Source organism: Astyanax mexicanus, chromosome 25, assembly GCF_023375975.1.
Source record: "Astyanax mexicanus isolate ESR-SI-001 chromosome 25, AstMex3_surface, whole genome shotgun sequence".
Classification (NCBI taxonomy): Eukaryota; Metazoa; Chordata; class Actinopteri; order Characiformes; family Acestrorhamphidae; genus Astyanax; species Astyanax mexicanus.
This window is the reverse complement of record NC_064432.1, coordinates 2626028-2649372: the sequence shown is the minus strand read 5'-3', so window position 1 is coordinate 2649372 and position 23345 is coordinate 2626028. Positions and strand designations below refer to the sequence as shown.

Genomic DNA, 23345 nt, shown 5'->3' with positions numbered 1-23345 from the left:
GAAACGGTTAACAGAGCGGTAGAAGGCCCAGTAATTACACACTCGGAGGCAGAGACAGGCGCTCTGGCAGAGTTACAGAAGCGCAAGGGAAAATACAGAGCCGGCGGCCAGCAGCAGAATAAAAACGTTTGCAGGTTTGCTGAAAATCCGGTGCGAGGACATCTGTGGCCGTCAGTTTATGAAGCTTTTTATTTTGTACATCAGACATTAAAAGTTTGCGTAGTTTTCCCAAACATACATTTGCAGAGCAATATTCTACACTCTAATTTCCCAAAACCAGATGACTAAAGCTGAGCTCTACTTAAAAGATCCTTTATAGTGGGAGTTATCACACCACGTTACTGGAAATACACAATCTGATGGAGAAGAAATTGTTTTATTGTAGTTGTTCAATGGGGTTTTTGTTTTAAAACAAGCTTTTTATTAGACATTTATGGTGGAGGGATATAGGATGCAGGGAACTGTGCCAGAAAATAGTACCCAAACATACTTGTTCTCTGGCGGGCTGGAATAGTAAATAATAGGGATGCACATGCTGATATTGTGAGCTTTTTAACTCAAGTTTTCTCAGGATTACCTATAGACTATCAGAAACAGAAATATCAGACTGAACTGGGGTTCAGAGTAGAGCTGCACGATATATTGTTTAAACATCGCACAGAATGTGCGAAGTCACCTAAGGCAATTAAATCAAACACGTCATGTTGCAATGTTTTGATTCTTGACACAAGAAGTAGATACACAGCGCTGTCTCTGTGTCTGTGTGAGTGACAGGCTGCTGCTGCCTGAGGAGCGCGTGGGGGAGGAGGACAGTCTGTTGAAAGCTGTCTGTTGAAAGCTGTGCACCTCAGTTCGGCACAGTTTTACGCAGATATTTACAGTTGCAGCCAAAATCACGCTTTTAATCCTAGAAAACCACTATATTTACCCTTAAAAGGCTGTTTTCCTCAGGTTTTAAGGTGGGGGTGGGGCTTCAGACATCACGGGTCCTGCATTGTTTAATATCACGATATATAACGTCAAAAAATATATATATTGCAAAGTCAACTTTTTCTAATATCGTGCAGCCCTAGTTTACAGTCATCTCAGAGCTGATTATATATCGTCAGATTAAAAGTCTTTTTGTTCTTTCTTTATTGGTCTGCTTGGATATTAAATCGTTCAGTGTTTAATAAATATTCTTTAATCGTCGTTTTGTAATGGCTTTTTCTTTGAACAACATATATAGGCTATTTCAACCGGATTCACTCAGAACTTTTCGCTTCGGTGCATCGTTAATAAAAAAAATGGCTGTATTTGTTTCACAGTCGAAGTAACAGCTAATTCCGTTCAAGACTATTGTGAAATAATCTGAATTCAATATCTGTTGAACAAAGCGAGCCAAACCCAACCCACTCGGATTGACTGTTTACATCTCAAAAACACTGAATTATGCACTTATTAATTTGGAAAATGTGGTGGACGTTCCTCCCCTTGAAGAAGACCATTGCAGGCATTATAACAGTGAGAAAGAGGGCGAGAGAATGGACTTTATTTCTTTGCTTATTTGTTTGTTTCTGTATTTTGGCTCGGTGCCAAGAGACAATGAGCTTATAAAATAGTAGTGCAATAAAGGTTGACTGAGAAAGAAAGAAAGAGAGAGAGAGAGAGAGAGAGAGAGAAAGAAAGAGAGTGAGTCCAAAAGGTTCAGTTGGTCACAGTGACCTCAATCCCTTTTGTAGTGAGTGGTGTGGGTGAAAGGCTCTATGTGTGTGTGTGTGTGTGTGTGTGTGTGTGTGTTTGAGAGTAAAGTGGCTATGTGAGTAGGTGGATCAGGAAGTGTGTGTTCTTGCATTAAAAGTGTGTGTGAGTGTGCAAACGCATTAATGGGCTTATATGTTTGTGTGTGTGTGTCTGTCTATATATACACATACACACACACACACACATACACACACACACACACACACACACACACATTCTTTCTATGTGTGTGTGTGTGGCCTCTTTTAATGACTACCTACTGAGTTTTTGTGCACACCTGTGTGTGTGTGTGTGTGTGTGTGTGTGTGTGTGTGTGTGTGTGAAACAGATATTAACCCACCTGCATGCTGGCGGCCCGCTGAGGTGAACTTTGAGCTCGTCTAGTTTGTGTGTGTGTGTGTGTGTGTGTGTGTGTGTGTGTGTGTGTGTTTGCACAAGTGAAATGTGACTTATCATTTTTAAATGAGGGAGTGACTACATGGGAAAGGTGTGTGTGTGTGTGTATGTGTGTGTGTGTGTGTGTGTGTGTGTGAAGTGAGTCTCAAATATCAGCACGGACTCAAGCTGCTGATCTTCTTCACCCGTGAATCAGACTGATGGTGACGAAGAACATTAAAGGGCCCATACTGAGCAAAACTAAACTGCACAAATACAACCAGTTTTAAGATAAAAAGACTTTAACAACTCGGTTTTGTGATGTCACAACCAATACCATATTAGCAGGATGTGACACCACAAAAGCAACAGATATATTAGGGGTGGGCGATATCGCCCTAAAATAATATCAGGATATTCCATGGTATTTTCACGATAACGATACTCTTGGCGATATGACAAAACACTTTTTAAAACATAATTTCAAAAATACACTATACACTGCCAGAAAAAAAAAAAATATATATATATATATATATATATATTTTTTTTTTTTTATTACATACAATATAATACTGCAATATAATATTCAAAAATATAATAATTTTATGAGATTTGTAACAGAAGTCAATAATCCAGAATGAGGTCATGATAATAATAGTAATGCACTCCATATATCCAGAATTAAAGTAAAATTAATGATAATAAACATATATAATCTGTCTCTAGTAGATATATAATGGGAAATGGGATGGGTGATATGGCACGATATTTTAGGGTATAATATCGCTCACGATATTTTTATTTAGTGCTTTAGTGCTTAACATCAATTAAATTCAATTAAAAAGGGCTGTGATGTCACAGAAACAGTGGATTTCATTATAATGTGATGTCACATCCATAAAAAATATTTGCATATACAGCTCTGGAAAAGAATAAGAGTTTCTTTGATTTTAGCAAATTGAAAACCTCTGGAATAAAATCAAGAGGAAGATGGATGATCACAAACCATCAAACCACCAAACTGAACTGCTTGAATTTTTTGCACCAGGAGTAAAGCAGCATAAAGTTATCCAAAAGCAGTGTGTAAGACTGGTGGAGGAGAACATGATGCCAAGATGCATGAAAAAAACTGTGATTAAAAACCACCAGAGTTATTCCACCAAATATTGATTATTTCTGAACTCTTAAAACTTTATGAATATGAACTTGTTGTTTTCTTTGCATTATTTGAGGTCTGAAAGCTCTGCATCTTTTTTGTTATTTCAGCCATTTTTCATTTTTTTCCGTAAATAAATGCTCTAAATGAGAATTTGTTTATTAGGAATTTGGGAGAAATGTTGTCTGTAGTTTATAGAATAAAACAACAATGTTCATTTTACTCAAACATAAACCTATAAATAGATAAATCAGAGAAACTGATTCAGAAATTGAAGTGATCTCCTAGTCTTTTTCCAAAGCTGTGTGTACCCATGTGTTCTGCAGTATGCACACTGTACAGTCTGTAGACGTTGCACTCTGTTTGGGAATGTTAAAAAGGTTAAAAGCTCCAGCGCACACACACCCACACACACACCCACTTGTCAGAATCCTATGTTCTGTCCATCATGTGTTAGAGGTTCTGCATTAAAGCTTTGTGGAGCTGGGTTTCCTCTGAGGCTGGAGAACAGAGGCCCATTGAGCTGCACTGTGACCCTGCTGGGCTGAGCTCTCTGCTGCCCCCTGTGAAAAAGCACTGCAGCGCTCAGAGTACAGGAGGCTCTCTCTATCTCTCTCTCTCTCTCTCTGTCTCTCGCTCTCCTTTTTCTTTCTTTACTTTTTTCTGAAAGAGGCCAGATAATAAATCACAAGATAAAAGAAAAAAATATGACATGATACAAACACTTTGCTTTTCTTTTCCATTCTCTTCTCTTTCTATATCATTCAATTTAATTTTTTGTTTTGTTTTAGTCTTTTTATTTTGTCTTATTACTTGTCTTGATTCTTTTCATTGAATCTCTTACTCTATTTATTCCTTTTGTCTTCTCTTTACTCTTTTTGTCTCATAAAACTGCACCTTTTTGTTTTTAGTGTTGTTTTGTCTCATCAGTTTTCTGTCTTTGTCTCTTTTTGTTATGCCTCTTTTCCTCTTCTCATCACTATTCGATTTGTCTTTCTTTTTGTATCATTTGTATCATTCTTTCATTTCATTTCATTTTTCTCATTTTATATCTGATATTTTTCATTTCATCTCCACGGTCCCCTTTTTTATCTCATCTCATCTCCCTTTCTCTTCTCTTCTTTATTAAAACTGCACTAACTGTTTTTGGCTGGTTCTCTCTCTCTCTCTCTCTCTGCTATCATATTTCACCCTGACTCTACTTTCAGTTCAGAGAAAAAAAAATAGAGCAGAAAGAAGAGAATAAAAGAGAAAAGCTGAACTCAGGCTCTGTTTCAAAGGCCAGTGCCGCAAGCTAATCGGGCCAGAGAGGAAATGGATACTACACCTCTACAACTTCCTGCCTGACACTTCCTGCCTTTTGGGCAGTTGGCATAAAACACACATACTCACACACACACACACACACGTACAGGGCTATTAAAAAGCAAACATTCGACATCCATAGGACTTAAGTATTTGGACACCGGCTTATTCATTGTTTCTTCTGAAATTAAAATCATTAAAACAAATTTATCTCTATCTGTGGAAGGTTTTGGATTATTACCACCCTTCATCTTTTCTAATCTCCACACTCGTACCAAAAATACTGGCTGAAGCTTCATCACTGCAGAGATGTCTGCAATGTGTGTCCACAAACATTCAGACACACACTTTATCTCACACACAAACACACACACACACACACACACACATCACCGTCTCGCCGTCCTGTTCTGATCTGTTGGATCTGTTCACTCTACAAGCTTCACATGTGCCTTTTAGCCACAACAAGAGCTGTAGAACAGCTGAATGTGCACACACACACACACACACACACACACACACAAACACACACACACACACACACAAACACACACACACACACACACACACAAACACACGCACACACACACACACAAACACACACACACACACACACACAAACACACACACACACACACACAAACACACAGGGCAGGAGTGCAGAGTGCGGTGCTGTGGTGTTTTAAGCTGAGGCTCCTGCACGCATGAGTGAACCCAGGAATGCTCCTATCAGGAACAGCAAACTTTAAACCAGATACCAGAGACCAACTGAGACCCAGCTATACCTCTCTCTATCACTATTACTCTCTCTCTCTCTCTCTCTCTATACCCCTCTCTCTCTCTCTCTCTCTCTCTCTCTATATATATATATATATATATATATATATATATATATATATACACCTCTTTCTACCACTATTACTCTCCCTCTATACCCCTCTCTCTCTCTCTCTCTCTCTCTCTCTATACCTTTCTCTATCACTATTACTCTCTCTCTCTATACCTCTCTCTCTATACCCCTTTCTACCACTATTACTCTCCCTCTATACCCCTCTCTCTCTCTCTCTCTCTCTATACCTCTCTCTATACCTCTCTCTCTCTATACCTCTCTCTCTCTCTCTCTCTATATATATATATATATATATATATACACACCTCTTTCTACCACTATTACTCTCCCTCTATACCCCTCTCTCTCTCTCTATACCTTTCTCTATCACTATTACTCTCTCTCTATACCTCTCTCTCTATTACTCTCTCTATCACTACTACTCTCTCTCTATTACTCTCTCTATCACTACTACTCTCTCTCTATATATACCTCTCTCTCTATACCTCTCTCTATCACTATTACTCTCTCTCTATATACCTCTTTTTCTATACCTCTCTCTATCACTATTACTCTCTCTATCACTACTACTCTCTCTCTATACCTCTCTCTATTACTCTCTCTATCACTACTACTCTCTCTCTATACCTCTCTCTACCTTTTTCTCTCGTTTTATACTTCTCTCTCTCTTTCTATATACTCTATTCCTGTCTCTCTCTTTATCACTACCGCTGTCATCTCTCTATTCAGTACCTCTCTTATCCCCCTCTCTCTCTCTTTATCAATACAGACTGTGCAGCAACAGATGAGCTTCTATCACTGACTTTACATCTACAAAGTGGAACAGCTAGGTAGAAGTGTCTGATACAGTGGAGGACAGTGTGTATGTGTGTGTGTGGGGGGGTGTTTGTGTGTGTGTGTGTGTGTGTGTGTTAAGCTATAAAGCTCGGTTACAGTGTGATACAGGTGTTCTATTGTATGAGGTGCTTCATTCATTACTGATAAAAGATGCGTCTACACGTCAGAGATCTACAGGGTGTAAAAGTAAGTGTGTGTGTGAGAGAGAGAGAGAGAGAGAGAGAGAGAGAGAGAGAGAGAAAGGGGGAGAAAATGTGATTGTAGGAAAAGAGAGAAAGAAAAAGATAAAGAGAGTGAGAGAAAAATCCTAACGCTCTTTGACGAAAACAGTCGCATTCTGTCCAGTGAGCTAATGGCATGCTAGCTTTTTTCCACTCGCTAATTAGCTGTTCGTTCACTCACTCCTTTTCTCTGCTTCGTTATTTTTCTCTTTATTTTGCTTCCTAATTTCCCCGGAGACGCACTCGTCTGTGTGACAGAGCTACAATTAAAAGTTATTGTGCTGAATGTGCGTAGCGCGCCCGCAGCGGTCGATGCTAACAGGGTTTTCCTTTAGCTTTTTTTTTTGTGTTTAGCGGGTCAGGCGCCCCCATCCCAACAGGAGAGCAGTCAGAGATGGCAGATAAACACTTAAAAACTACAGATAAAGAAATCTCAGTGCTCTCTGTGCTTGTCTGTTCGTAAACAAAACTGGAAAACATGCCAGGAATGGTAAAAGAGCATTCAGCTAAAGCAGTGCTAGCACGCTAACCAGAAACTATATAAAAACTGATGTTCGAGAACTAACAATTAAGTCTCTTTAGAAATATTGTTGCTAGATGTCAAAAAAACTCTGGAAAATAATCAAGAGGAAGATGGATGATCACAAGCCATCAAACCACCAAACTGAACTGCTTGAATTTTTGCACCAGGAGTAAAGCAGCATAAAGTTATCCAAAAGCAGTGTGTAAGACTGGTGGAGGAGAACATGAAGCCGAGAAATGTACGAAAACTGATTAAAAACCAGGGTTATTCCTACAAATATTGATTATTTCTGAACTCAGCTCAACTTAAGACCTCAAATAATGCAAAAAAAAAAAAAAAACAAGTTCATATTCATAAAGTTGTAAGAGTTCAGAAATCAATATTTGGTGGAATAGCCCTGGGTGTTTTTTAATCACAGTTTTTTTTTTCATGCATCTTGGCATCATGTTCTCCTCCACCAGTCTTACACACTGCTTTTGGATCACTTTATGCTGCTTTACTCCTGGTGCAAAAATTCAAGCAGTTCATCTTGGTGGTTTGATGGCTTGTGATCATCCATCTTCCTCATCTTCAAATTTGAAGAAACTCATAATTTTTAAGTGGTCTCTTATTTTTCACTTCATGGTGAAAAGAACCCAGTATCTGTTCAATGCCAGTCTTAACCATCTACGTTTAACTATCTTACATTTTAACAATGTTTTAAACATTTTGTTTGCTTTGAATTCAGCCCCTATCTAACTTTAAGCTTGAGATCAACACGTTATTGTTTATGACATTAAACTGATGCATCATGTTACAACGTCCAACATCTTTCTGAAGTCTAATTAACATCTAGTGCATGCTGGGTAACGGACACTGGTAGCTAATAAAGTGCTGATTATCTTCATTAAGCTGCCTCTCTGAATAAACCCGTGTGGAGATGTTCGTTAAGTCTCTAACAGACTGGCTAATCTGGTTTCTGACACTGTACAACACACAGTTATCTATAAACACTGAGTAAATTCGGTGGCTGCTGCTACTGTTTTTAGCCACGCTACGTGCTTTTGGTCCGTGATTTGAGCTTCCAGACGGCTAATCACACGGCTAAGGCAGCAACTGTGCTTGTCTCCAGTCCAACAATATCCTGACCAAGTCTCTCTCTCTCTCTCTCTCTCTCTCTCTCTCTGCTCTGCACTTTCCGCTTCTACTTTCTTGTTTTCGTCTCTGTACGATGACAACGCTGTAATTATCGTTAGCCCACACCAGAGGAGACCGTGCTTACTTTTTTTTTTGTTTTTTTTTTCCGGAGGAACAAATGGATGGTGGGTAGGGACTGCGGGAGTCTCTCTCGAATGCCTGGCTTGTGGACGCCCTGCCAAAAGACCAAGAACACCTCAACTTTGAGACATACATGCACACACAGGCTGCAAAATGCTGAGGAAAAGAATTAGGGCTGCAGCTATCAATTATTTTAGTAATCGAGTACTCTACTGAAAAATCGATTCGATTAATCGAGTAATCGGATAAAACATATTTGTTTGCTTAAAGATAAATAAGTTAACTTATTTGCAACAAGGATTTCTTGTAAGTATCAAAACTATAGGGAATTAATCAATAAAAAAGGCATAAACATTTGTATTATGTTGTGCATCTTAGCTTCTGAACAGCAGAGATGTTGCGCCAGTTTGACTCAACAATGTATTAGTTTATGAACTCCTCAGCGCTGTGTTAAGTCTGTATTAGTAAGTCCAGAATTGTCTGTTTTTATAAACTAACCACAAACCTTACCGCTTCAAAATACTCTCTTTTTTTTAACTAAAACCTTCGCTGCCTCCTCCTTCTTTCTGAGTTTTTTTATTAAATAAACGGTTACTCGAGGCACAGAAAATTACTCGATCTTTTTTTTTTAATCGAGTAACTCGAATTACTCAAGTAATCGTTTCACCCCTAAAAAGAATGCAATAATACAATAGTTTTTGATGTTTTTTTCTGGCGTGCATCCTTGAAAATCTACTGCTGATTACCTTCACACAGCCTGAAGTAAAAAAAAACATGTGATGTGTGTTTTAGGCATGTAGTTTAGATTTGCTGACTGCTATTGTCTTAGTATTATTGGCTAGTGACATGCATTAGTTTTTTGTTTTTGTTTCGTGATATATTTTTTGCTGTGTCGACAGTAATCTTTTTACAGTATAAAAAATAATTGAATTTAATTTGATTACAATAATCTCTATGTAAAAACATTGTACTATATTTTTCTAACTAGCTCTTGGTGGGGTTAGCGGTTGATGCTAATGTTGCTCCAGCAGTGCTAGCCAGGGTTAGCTGCAGTCTTCAGGCCAAAAATACCAGTGGGTTTTATGCTGTTTATATTGTTATCGGAATGATCATCCAACACTACAATCTGTTGTTAAACTATAGGTATAAGAAAGTTTCTGATTCTTTAAAAAATCATCCATAATACATAAAAAAAAATTTTCTATTTTTAATGTTTTAACATGTTGCGATGTTTTGTTTATTTCTGTGATGTTTTATAATATATTGTCCAGATGTTTCCAAATGTGACTAGTAATCACTTATCGTTCTAAATGTGTATAATATTGGAGTTAAAAGTCATTTTTTGTGATATAAAAAAACGAAATTGTAGCAATAAATATTACAATATTATTGAATTTAATTTGATTACAATAATATGCTACAGCTATTGGGTTTTTTTCTATGTGTAAAAACATTGTACCGTATTTTTCTAACTAGCTCTTGGTGTGGTTAGCGGTTAATGCTAATGTAGCTCCAGCAGTGCTAGCCAGGGTTAGCTGCAGTCTACAGGCCAAAAATACCAGTTGGTTTTATGCTGTTCATTTTGTTATCGGAATGATTAAGTTTCGACCAGAATTAGAAAAAATATCTGTTGTGATGTCAATTTTGGCCGTTGGTATCATCCAACACTACAGTCTTGTTGTTAAACTATAGAAGAAAGTTTCCGATTCTTAAAAAATGCATCCAGAATACATGAAAAAATCATGTCCATGCTGACATTCATTTCTAAGATATTTTATTATATATTGCCCAGATGTTTCCAAATGTGACTAGTAATCACTTATCGTTCTAAATGTGTATAATATTGGAGGTAAAAGTCAGTTTTTGTGATATAAAAAAATGTAGCAATAAATATTACAATGTTATTACAACATAACATATGAACATATTACAGTGTTACAGCTCTGGCAGTGTAAAAACACACAGAAACAAAAATCTGTAGATGCTCAGGTGCTAAAATGAGCTAACCCTATATATATATATACATATATATGTATATATATATATAGGTCCGCCTGTGCTATAGTTAGCTTCTTGGTAAGAATGACGTGCCCTCATATTGGAGTTGAGGAGTTGATTAGCTGTCTGCCGAAGAAGAACGTCGTCTGCCCGATCTCCATCACTCCTCAAGGTGTATTTGAGTGTGTGTGAACAGCTGTTAGGAAGATCAGAGTATGTGTGTGCGTGTGTGCGTGTGTGTGTGTACGTGTGTGTGTGTGTGTGTGTGTGTGTGCTTTCACCAAGTACATTTATTTCTGAACAATTTCTGAATCTAAATGTGGAGCCCAGAGGCTTTTAACCTTTTCAGGCCTGCATTACTATAACAGGAGTGTAGCAGTGTTAGCACGCTAAGTGCAGTGCTGTTGTAGCAGCAGCGTATCACTGTATATAACAGTCTAGTGAAGCAAACACTCATTCAATTAGCATGGTGCTAACAGCATGTCTAAATCATTACAAACTCACCTTAGATTTCTACTATAATCCCACATGTAGCCCATCAGTTAAGACTTATTCAGTGCAGCGTTATAGGTTTATTTTTCAGTGTATGAGCTAATGAAGCTAATGAAGCTAACGTTAATTGTCCAACAGTTAGCATTAAGCTAAATCTTCATCAAACACTCACATCAAACCAAGTGGAGGTGTTCAGTGATGTCTTACAGACTTGCTACCATGGGTTGTGACTGATATCTAAAATCACTAATCGCTAAACTGACACTTTTGTGAAAGTAATCTTTTTTTTAGCTAAAACGCAATATAAGATGCACTTAAAATCCTTTACTTTTCCCAAACATCATCAGTTCGCCTTAAAAACTAGAACACTTTATTTAGAAATTTTACCAGTTAGGTATTAAGGAGCAGTAAAGCCTCTCTACGCCGGAGTTTCAGTAAAGTTTCTCCAGCACCAAGGCTGGAGCAGTATTAGCATTAGCTGCTAATTGCTGTGCTAGCTCTTTCACTGTTCAGAGATGAGTATATCAGACTGTAGTCTGCGCGTTTAACATGTTATAACAAGCTACGTGGAGAGAAATGCTAGCTGATAGTTCCTCGGCTTATCAAAACACTCAGGGCTCCTCAGTTTAGCGCTGCCGGGTGGTGTTTACTAGCGCTAGCGCTGCTGCTAACTGCACTGTTAAAAAAAACATTTGGAAATCTAAGCTCACTGTACATAATCGGAAGCACTTTACTCACCCAAATAAACAGTTTTCAGGAGAGAAATCTGTGTAGATTTGTTTTTTTTTTAAAGAATAAGAGTTTTTTGTTTACTTGTGCGCCTTATAATATGGTGCGCCTTATGTATGACAATACACCAGATAATAGACATTTATTGATTTATTGCTTTTTTATTGCTTACTAAAATATGATACTAAACTCAGACAATACAGTCTGAGGTAAACGTGATGATTTCAGCATGCATTCATTTAGCTAGCCTGACTAGTTATCTATAGCTAATTAGATGCTATTAGCTTTAGCCTTTATGCTATTGTGTAAAAAACTAAAGAAGGAAAAAGTGAAGGACACCAAACACGTTGATAGATTACTGATCAAATCCACAGGGTTTATGATGAGTGTAATGATTAAGAGATGCTTTTAGCACCATGCTAATTGGAGTATTCAGTCTATTCAGTATTTTACAATTAAATTAAACATTTAACACATGATTTCTGCTAGTTTTTGTTTTTTTACTGTCGGGATTTAGTTTATTTTAGTTTATTCAGGTTAATTTTGTAGCACAATCTGTTGTTAATTAGTAGTTGAGCTGCACAGCTGTACACTGTAGCATAACAGCATGCTGTCAGTCACATGTGATTAATGCTAGCTTCGGGTTTTGATTGCTGTTTGGACTTTTTCTGATTGATTTGCACTGTTGTTTATATGTGTCCTACAGTGCGAGCGATTGTAAGAGACTGAGAGAGAGAGAAAGAGAAAGAGAAAGAGAGAGAGAGAGAGAGAGAGAGAGAGAGGCTAAGCTACGTTATTTATAATGGCAAGGGGCAGCGGGTTGTGGTTCTGCTATTCCTGGTTGTAGAGGAGAGTGTGTGCCAGGCCGGGTTTGGATTTGGGAAGTGTGTTTTTTTTTTTTGCGCTAATCAGACGCTAGCGCGGCTGCGGCCGGAGCCCGGCCTTCTACAGCCTACAATTACCCATCAGCCCCAGCGCCACACAGCAGCACACACAGCGCTAGCGGCTAACGCAGACTACCCGCGCTTCTGTTTCCAGACTCCCCCTCTCCCTCTCTCTCTCCACGTACTCTCTCTCTCTCTCTCTTTCTTTCACTCTCTCACTTTTCCTTCTCTCAATCTCTCTCCTTCATTCTCTCACTTTTCTTTCTCTCTCCCTCTCTCTCTCTCAATCTCTGTCTGCCTCTTTCATTCTCTGTTTCTACATATTTTCTCTCTATCTTACTCTCTTTATTCTCTCTCTCCTCATATACTCTCTTTCTCTCTCCATTTCACTCTCTTTTTCTCTCCATATATTCTCTCTTTCCACATATTCTCTCTTTTTCCCTCTTATTCTCTCTTTTTTCTCTCTCTCTCCACATATTCTCTTTCTCCCCACATATACTCTCTCCCTTTCACGCTCTTTTTCTCTCTTGCTCCCTCTCACTTTCTTTTTTTCTCTCTCTCCACATATGCACATCTTTCTTTCATTTACTCTTTTTTCCTCAGTCTCTCATTTTCTCTTCCCTTTTTCATTTGCTGTCTCTACATATTTTCTGTATCTCTTTTTGTTCTCTCTCTATCTTTTCCCCTTCTCTCGACATATTCTCTCTTTTATATCTTTCTCCCTGTTTCATTATCTGTCTGTATATATTCTCTATTCATTTCTCTCATTCCCTCTCTTTTTCCCCTTTACATAATCTCTGTATCTCTTGTCTTTCTCTCTCTCTACATATTCTCTGCCTTTTCTCTCCTTTCTTTCGTTTCTCTACGTATTCTTTTTTCTCTCTCTCTCGCTCCCACTTTCATTCTCTCTCCGTCTCTCTTTCTACATATTCTCTCTCTTTTCTTTCTCAGGCACTCACTCTCTCCCTCTCTGTCCACATATATTTCCTCTCTTCCCTTTTTCTCTGTCACTACAAGTTCTCTCTCTCTCAGTCGCACATAAGCAGATCTGACCGGAGCAATGTTGGGGAAGACACTGCGAATAAACTACAGGGTTGTTTGGGGTGTGTGTGTGTGTGTGTGTGTTTGTGTGTGGGGGTTATTTTAAACTGTGGGTGTGTGTGTGTGTGTTCAGTCTGGAGACTACAGCCAGGCCTTTCTACTATCTCTGTGGTGCTGTTAACACACACACATAGTATTTCACGAGTGTGTGTGTTTTAGAGAATGTGTGTGTGTGTGTGTGTTCTCTTCAGGTCATAATTACACCAGCAGTCAAATGTTTGGACACCCCTCACACTTTTTTTTTAGGAACCAAATTCTCTGTCACTGCTGTTTTATTAATAAACGTTTAAATAAAGACAGTTTAAAGTCTTTATTGAGTGTGATTTATTAGGTTTGATATTGAGCTAATTGCTGATTATATGGATAAATGTGTCTTTTAATAAATATATATAAATATTTTGGGAAATTGGTTGCTGTTAGACATTGTGATCTTATACCTGAAGCTAAATTAATGTTTTGTTTTTTTTTCTTATAGGTTTGGTTGCCACCACTTCCAGGAAACTGGACCGAGAGCAGCAGGATGAGCACATTCTTGAGGTAAACACAATCTTGATCGGTTACTACTAGGGGTGTCACGATTCTCTAAATTCTCGATTCGATTTTATTTCCGATTTTAGGGTCATGATTCGATTTGATTCTTGATTTTTTTTTTTACAGCAGAGAGGCCTATGCCAGTTTTAGATTAGTCTATGGCCAGTCATTGGTTTGATTCATCAAATTTACAATATCTTATTTCAAAAGGTGGGCTTGATATAAGTGATGCAAAGTGATACAAGTGATCTGTAATACACCACATTAGGCACTAATGGTCAAATTTATTTTATTTAATTAAGATATATATGTAATGCCATCTAGTGGCTTTTTTGGTAGCAGCAGTGTGCGCTATTAAAACAGCAATGTGCAACATAACAAAATAAATAATAAAAAAGTACAGGAACAGTCATGTACAGAATAATAGAACAATTAGAGCCTTAACAAACTGAACTCTATCCTACTATAACAGTTAAACATGAAAAATAAGATTTTAAGACTTTTTCGGTCCCTGAGAATGAGAAGTTTTTTTCTTTAATAAAGATATATTATTAACTTTATCTGAGAGAAAGATGCTCCTTAAGGTACCAAAACTATGAACATATTTGAGGCTAGACAAAACAACTGTTATTTTTATATTTTCTTTAAGTTTTTCTTTAAGAAGATGAGAATGTTCACATTCTCTGGAGAAAGAGCTGCTCTTTGAGCTACAGTGTGCTGCAGCATTTGCCGCAGGGATCGTTGATTCTCTTTTTGACTTCGAGGCTCGAGACCATGACATAACTTCAATCGATTTCGATGAAATATCGAAATCGTGACACCCCTAGTTACTACATGTTTATTGCTGCGTTCCATTTGAGCTCTGATGAATTTCCAAGATCCAAGTACTAAACTTTAAATGGAATGCTTTTGCAGTCAGGAGTCAGGAGAGCCTCACCAACCCCAAGTCCAGAATTCAAGATATATATATTAAACTATAAAATATATGTGCAAAATTCAAGTTTCACTAGTTACAAATAGTCATAAATGCTCTAAACTCCAGACTCCAAACTTAACCCCCTCTTGAACTTCAGAGCAAACCCCAAATCTGTTCCTAAAACTAAAGATCTAAATGTGCTGGGAATCAGCTGATGGTCTGCGGGTGGTTCGGAGCGTGGGGGTCTGTAGATGATGAGTGGTGGGAGCAGCTGGAGCGGAAGCTCAGGAGTTAACAGTGCTCAGGTTCAGACTGGAGGCTGAGTGATACTTCCTGTTCTGGCCTGTCTGATCCAGACACAGAACACAGAGCAAGAACAAAGAATTCACACACACACACACACACACACACACATACACTAACACACACTAACACACACACACACACTAACACACCTAAACACATACAAACACACACATGCATACCGGATATCCAAATCCCCCCAGAAGCACATAAAGCAAAGAGTGGGGGAGGATACAATCCAATGCTCCCTCTCTCTTTCTCTCTCTCTCTCTCTCTCTCTCTCTCTCTTTCGCTCTCTCCGTCTTTATCTCAGTCTCTCACCCTACCTCTATTTTTGTCCTTTTATATCTTTCTCTCGTTCTCATTTCTTTTGCTCCTTTTCTTTACTGTGTTCTTATCACTTCATTGTATCACAATTATTTCTTTCTTTCTTTCTTTCTTTCTTTCTTTCTTTGAAATTATTCTCGTCTTTATTTATCTCTATCCCTTTCATCTTTACATCCTTCCTTCTCTCTCTTTTCTTAACTCTTTATTTATTAAGTTTTTTACTTTAGTTTTTTATTCTTTCTTTCTTTCTTTCTTTCTTTCTTTCTTTCTTACTTTCTTTCTTTTTTCTTTCTTACTTTCTTTCTCTGAAATTATTCTCATCTTTATTTATCTCTATCCCTTTCATCTTTACATCCTTCCTTCTCTCTCTTTTCTTAACTCTTTATTTTTTACTTTTTTAACTTTAGTTTTTTATTCTTTTTTTCTTTCTTTCTTTCTTTCTTTCTTTCTTTCTTTCTTTCTTTCTTTCTTTCTTTCTTTCTTTCTTTCTTTCTTTCTTTCTTTCTTTTCTATCCATTTATTTATTGCTTGCCTGCTTTCCTTCTCTATTTTCTATTCTTTCTTTCTTCTACTGGTGAGGTTGAGCCTGGATAGATCTGGTAATGATCTTTCTTCACCACTTCTCTACCACTCTACCACTTCATTCTACTACTACTACTCTCTCTCCCTCTCTCTCTCTCTCTCTACCTTAACTCTCCTTCCCTCTCTTCTGGTGGCCTAGTGCAGTAGTCATAGCAACGGCGATCGTTAAGTTGCCGTGATTGGGTCGGGGCTCCGCAGGAAGAAGCCCTGCTTTGACGTTTCCTCTCCAGGGGTCTCCAGCCCACCCCCTCATCTCAGCACTCCTCGGGGGGGGGCAGATCACTCATGCTGGGGAACTCTGCTGTGTAAAGCAGGGGGGGGGTCCGTCAGTGCTTTAATTTTATTGTGTTACTGATGTCACTAAAACCCAGCTCATTTGCATAAAAGGCCCCACCCGGTGACCCTGAAGCAGACTGTGTTTTGAAAGAGGTGCAAAACAAGGTGGTGGCCAATCAGGACAGAGCATATTTACATATAGTACGGTATAGCACATATAGTAGTATAGTTTTTTTTGTATAGGAACAGATTTATTTAACAGAATTATGTGCATATGACATGTATATAAGTGAGTGTGATTTAGAACTATTTTTGGTGCTAAAACCAATTTAAAATGTTATTTATTTCTTATATAATGATGCATAAAAAGTAATCCATTAGAGGTTTGATTTTTCACAGTTTTAGTTTTTTTAGGCATTTTTTTACTTTTTTTTTCAGTTCTGTCATTGAATAATACAATTAGCATGATACATGTGAGTTTAAACAAGAAATATTTGCCTTATTTGTAATTTTATTTACCCTAATTACCACAACAAAAGAAAGTACTATTTTAAATTAGCGTCTCTGTACCATTTCTAGTGTTTTGTTAGCAAACGGCAGACCATTTTTGCTGATTTTTCAGTTTTTAATGTATACTTTTAATATAAAACAATTTTTTTTGTATAGTTTTATGGGTAGTATTAATTAATTACAACAGCAAAAGAAAATGCTAATTTATTTTAACTAGCATTTCTATGTAATACCTAGTGTTTTGTTTACAGTATTGTAGTTCCCATGCTTAATCTGCTTAATCCTTAACATGCTGAACTCAAATGCACCTCAGATTTTCACATATTTACAGTAAAACTAGATAAAGGAGGATTTTAAATTACATACATTTTATAAATATATATATTTATATATATATTTATAAAATGTATGTCATTTAAAATATATATATATATATATTCAGTTATATGAATTTTATAATATTTAAGTAATTAATTGAGTTTTATGAGTAGCTTTAGCTAATCAAACCCCCCTTTTCAATAATGCTAAACTGCTTTGTTAGCATGAAGCTAACACTAAAATTTTCCCAGGCTTGAAAGTTTCACACAGCTGGGATAAAAGAGGAATAGGAAATGCTAAATATAGTGGGGGATAGATAAAGAGAGAGAGATAGAGAGAAAGAGGGGAGGGTTTTAGGGGGAAGCTGGTATTTAGTCTGTTTTTGGACATGTTGAGACATGCCTCAGCTTCCCAGTCCAGCAGCCATACATGATGTCATGCTAATTCTGCTAATATTGCCCATGCTAATGCTAAGTAGCAACATTTAATGTGCAATCTTTAATTTATTAGTGAATAAAAACCAACATATATGCTAAAATACACATAAACATAATTTATTATTAATGGAGGGAGCTGAAGATATTGCAGTCTATGGAGTTGAAAGGGTAAAACAATGGTTTCCTGAACTAAAACAGCAAATATACTAAAATAAAAGTCATATTTTGTAACACACTGAGGAACAATAAAGCCAATATGGTTAAAGGTTAAAACAAATAATTATTAGCTAGATATCAAATGAAAAAAGTGTAAAAAATAGCAAATATGCAACAATGAAGGTCGTTTTATTTTTAATTTACTGAGGTAAATATGGTAAGCTAGCATATACCAGCTAATAGTTAATGTTAATGTTAATAATAGTTAAAGCTGGTGTTATTCAGTTTTTAAGCATTGTTCAGGGAATTTGGTGAAATCATAAGTTTTGTTGAGTTTTGTTGAGGCAGTATTTATTTATTTTTTTCATTAAAATCTCAATTGTTCTTTTAAAAAAGCTCCTAAAATAACACTTTCCTCGTTAAAGAGAAAACACTGTGATTTTACTGCTGTTGTTTGGGTGTCAGACAGAATCTTCAATAGAGGCATGTTTTATCTGTGATCCTTCTCACACACACACACACACACACACACACACACATACACATAGACACACACACACCCTACACACACGTGTGTACAGACTTCAGAGTCCTCGTCCCCCTTCTGGAGTGATTAGAGATTTGTTTGAAATTTGTTCTTATAATTGATGCAGAGACTTGTCTGTGTGTCGACTGTAATTACAGCTCTGTTTGTATAGCACACACACACACACACACATTCCTTTCCCCCCTCATTCTTTTATTCTCTCTCTCTCTCTCTCTCTTGCTGTCTCTATCTTTCTTTGTTACCGCATCTGTATGTGTCTTTCTTGCTGTCTGTCTTTCACTATCTCTCTCTCTCTGTATGTCTCTCTCTGTCTCTATATGTCTCTCTTTTTCTCTGTATGTCTTTCTCTGTGTCTCGTTCTTTGTATATCTCTCTCTGTCTCTTTGACTCTCTCTCCTTCTCTATGTCTCTTTCTTTCTACGTATGTCTCTCTCTCTGTACATTTCTCTGCATGTCTCTTTCTTTATGTCTTTCTCCCTCTCTGTATGTCTCCCTCTCTGTGTGTCTCCCTCTGTGTATGTCTCCCTCTCTGTATTTCTCCCTCTCTGTGTGTCTCCCTTTCTATATGTCTCCCTCTCGGTATGTCTCCCTCTCTGTGTGTTTTCCTTTTTGTATATCACCCTCTCTGTATGTGTCCCTCGCTGTATATCCCTCTCTCTGTATGTCTTCCTCTCTCAATATCCCTCTCTCTGTGTTTCTCCCTCTCTGTATGTCTCCCTCTCTGTATGTATCCCTCTCTGTGTGTCTCCCTCTCTGTATGTATCCCTCTCTGTATGTCTCCCTCTCTGTGTGTCTCCCTCTCTGTATGTATCCCTCTCTGTATGTCTCCCTCTCTGTGTGTCTCCCTCTCTGTGTGTCTCCCTCTCTGTATGTATCCCTCTCTGTATGTCTCCCTCTCTGTGTGTCTCCCTCTCTGTGTGTCTCCCTCTCTGTATGTATCCCTCTCTGTATGTCTCCCTCTCTGTGTGTCTCCCTCTCTGTGTGTCTCCCTCTCTGTATGTATCCCTCTCTGTATGTATCCCTCTCTCTATATGTCTTCCTCTCTCTATATCCCTCTCTCTGTGTCTCTCCCTCTCTGTGTTTCTCCCTCTCTGTATATCCTTCTCTCTGTATATCTCCCTCTCTGTATGTCTCCCTCTCTGTATATGTCTCTCTCTCTCTGTATGTCTCCCTCTCTGTATGTATCCCTCTCTGTATGTATCCCTCTCTCTATATGTCTCTCTCTCTGTATGTCTCTTTCTCTCTCTAATTAGTTGTGTGAATTGGTTCGGTCGGTCAGCTCTGGACAGCTTTGGAAAAACAAAAACACATTATGGCCTTAATCGCCGTCCACACCAAATGGTGTGTGACCGGCTTGATGGAAGTTTGGGTGTGTGTGTGTGTGTGTGTGTGTGTGTTAGAACAGTGTTTGTGACACTTAAACACTTTGACTTATTCCTCTCCGTTTTAAGCTTAATACACTCCGTAGGCTCTCTTTCGCTCATAGCTAGATGATCATTAACAGAAGTGTGTGTGTGTTTGTGTGTGTGTTTTTGCATGTCTCAGCTTATGCTCTAGTCTACCATTAAGCCAGACCAAATGGGTGTTTTCGGAGCTTAGACTGAAGATAGCCTCCCCAAATTAATGATCTGTTCAACAGATGCCGGTTAAGACCAGACTCAGCGGGACGCCTCAAAGAATCTGCTCCACAAAAGCAGCAGCCATGCACTTACAGCCTCTTACACACACACACACACACACACACACATTGAATACCTGCTTGACCTTTTAATAGGATTTGACTGCAAAAGACATTCAGGAAGACTCTGGAAGGGTGATGGACTGTAATACTGTGAATCAACACACGCACTAATATGATCTTTTAGAAAGAAAACAGTTAAGTGCTTCCTTAATACAAAACTAAAGACCAGAAATAAAGAAAACATCTGAACAAGACTGATACATTTAGGAAACACATTATGTGTTACAACACCAGGGAAGCAATTCTCCCTCCCATAATAATCTCACCCCCTTAACCATGAACTGGAGAGGCAGCTTTTAGTCTTACCTCTAGATATGGATAGTTCATTTTGTTTTAATATGTATTTTTATTTATTGTCCCTAATAATTAAAGTATTTAACTCCCTCCACCATGTTTAGAAGGTGTACTTCTACTATCCCAGCCCACTGTGCTCACTGAGAGCTCACTGTAAGTTGTTAATAAAACTACCTCCACCATGTTTGAAAGCTGAACAATAAAACATCTATAAGTTGTAATCTATCTATAAAGCTTTTACTGTAAATTGTCTGACTCCTACACACTTCACTAATCAAATCATATACTAATGAGTCTTTAGGGGAATCTGGAGAAATGTCTGTACGCTCAGAATTCACAGATGTGCTGTTTAATGCCTAAACAGACCATCATAACCAGCGCTGCCTCCCAATCCCCCTTTTACATAACGGCCGTTTTCTATCATTACGGCTTTGTTCAGTTTCCCACTAGGGCTCTGTGCCAAGGATACTTGACAGGAACTCGCAAGGGGAATTACTTCAATTTTGGCAGCCAATTGACTCGGCGAAGGGAGGCCGAAACCACCCCCTACCACCCCGTCACTCTGAGAAAGAGAGAAAAGGACTTTTCCTCGGCTCCGTTTGTGCAATTGATTCCGCCGAGCTGCATAATGAATGTTTTCAATCACTCATTCAACCCTCGCTCCCAGGACGGCGCCGCACACATACAGTCTATTATTGTCCCGTCTCTCTCTCTCTCTCTCTCTCTCTCTCTCTCTCTCTCTCACTCTGTCACTTTCTTTCTCGCTTTGCCCTCATGTTGCTGCTCTAATTGGAAATGTTCATTTTGACACCACACGCCTCCTGAGGAGCTTCAGTTATTTGACATTAGAGTCACAAAAGAGAAGATCTGAGCAATTTTAGGTCGTGGAGGTTGGGGGAGGACTCATCTTTAGGATCCAGTGTACTGTATATAGGGTATATACTGGGGATTTATAGAATATCAGGCAACCAAAATTGGTCGGTCGAAAAAGACAAGAAGACGCTTTTACCATCGCCTGTATTTTTTAGGGATGCTCCAAATATGAAGAGGCAGGTTTTGAGTCCTGCCTTTAGCCTAGTCTTTACATATGGATAGTTAATCTCATTTAAGAATGTATTTTATTTAAATTCATGACTACACTGTTGATTGTGAAACTACCTCCACCATGTTTGGAAGCTGTACTTAATCCTAACTCTTATTGTGAGTTGTTGATGAAACTACCTCCACCAACCGAACCGAAATTTAAATTTTAATTGGCCTTAAATGTCAAAAAGGCATATTGGTCATGTTCCGTCTCCAGTGTATATTGAGTATGCAGTGTACTAGGGATGCACTTAATGTTCTGCAACCACAATTATTTGTCTGAAATTGGCAAAAATGCACTTTTAACATCGTCCGGCTGCCGATTATATGAATATATACAAGGGATGTGCCGGGTATTCGACAAAATGTTGAAAATTGACAAATTTTTAAACATAAACCCACACAAAAACATATTAAGTGGACCCTCTGGAGCAAAACTAAAATACTAGAAACCAGTAGGATGTGTTCTTTAACTGGTTTCCTGTTGATCTTCTGTCCTCTATAACAGATCACAGTGACTGATCACGGCGTTCCAGCCCGGTCCACCACAGTGCGGGTGATCGTGAAGGTTCTGGACGAGAACGATAACCGCCCGGTCTTCATGGAGAAGGTCTACAAGATCAAGCTGCCCGAGCGCGAGAAGGTGGAGAAGCAGTTCCGGCGGGACCCTGTTTACCGCGTAATCGCTACCGACCGGGACGACGGCCCCAACGCCGAAATCTCCTACAGCATCGAGGAGGGAGACGAGCTGGGAAAATTCTTCATCGAGCCCAAAACCGGCCTCGTTTCATCCAAGAAGTTCTCCTCCGCTGGAGAGTACGACATCCTGACGGTAGGAACACCTTTAGCATTTAGCAGTTAGCTTCTCAGTACCCAGAAAAGTGTGCTGAAATTGGGCAAATAACCTGTATAAACAGGTTTTACAATCCACTGTTCACCACATTACTGACACAGAGACATTCACACACATGTTTGCAAAAGCAGCCAAATTTGTTCCACTAATAGAGGTGGTCTTGATCCATATTAACTATAAACCATAATTGGTTCATTGTGATCTGTGGTTTGTTTTTGGTCTATTTGAACTTTTGTACCAATAACAGTAAGTTAAAAGTCTGTAATTGTGACTTTTAAACAATAGAAGAAGAACAAGAACTGTTGTTGCGCTGAAATCAGACAGTATCTACTGTAACTGTAGATTAACCACAGCTTTTCAGGTGTAAAAAGTGTCAAAAATGATACTTTCATGGGACTCATACAGGGTCCTTAAAAAGTCTTAAAATGTGTTAAATTAAAATCTGGGTAATTAAGGTCTTAAATTGTCTTAAATTCACTGTAAATATGCTGCAGGTATTACATTTTTAGTCAGTGCGTTTAATGCCAGTGGGAAAGCACATACTTACATTTGTGGCAACTTTCCAGGGAGCTAGCTAACGTTACTGGGAAGATAACTAGGGTAAGAATAGAGCTAGCTAACATTAGCCGCGAGTTAGCTAACATTACTGGGGAGAGAACTAAGGTTAGCGTAGAGCTAGCTACCGTTACTGGGGAGAGAACTAAGGTTAGCGAAGAGCTAGCTACCGTTACTGGGGAAAGAAGAAAAGGTTAGCGTAGAGCTAGCTAACATTAGCAGTGAGCTCACTAATGTACTAATGTTAGCGGCTAGTGTTAGTGTTAGATACATTATCAGGAAGATAACTAGGGTTAGCGGGGAGCTAGCTAACGTTAGCTTCGAGCTAGCTAACATGCTAACATTTTATGCATCAAAATGTACAAAAAATTACAAATGAGAATTGCAAAGTTTTGACTACCAATACAATAAACTATTTTCTACTAAAGAAGAGGTGTAACTA

The 23345-nt window shown here is 38.3% G+C and overlaps 2 protein-coding genes across 8 annotated transcripts in view; one reads left to right on the top strand and one right to left on the bottom strand.

Annotated features, from left to right (window-relative positions):
* Positions 1-23345, bottom strand: part of ptpn9b (protein tyrosine phosphatase non-receptor type 9b) — a 659505-nt gene that overhangs the window by 527672 nt on the left and 108488 nt on the right. The window lies entirely within an intron of this gene.
* The window catches only part of fat1a (FAT atypical cadherin 1a), a 154035-nt gene that overhangs the window by 51955 nt on the left and 78735 nt on the right, over positions 1-23345 (top strand). For all 5 annotated transcript variants that reach the window (XR_007429458.1, XR_007429457.1, XR_007429456.1 and 2 more), the window contains exons 4-5: positions 13950-14011; positions 22004-22327. Coding sequence is in view for 1 of the 5 variants with exons in the window: in XM_049472205.1 (XP_049328162.1) it covers positions 13950-14011; positions 22004-22327 (386 nt within the window). In the remaining 4 variants the exon portion in view is untranslated. The remainder of the gene's footprint in view (positions 1-13949; positions 14012-22003; positions 22328-23345) is intronic.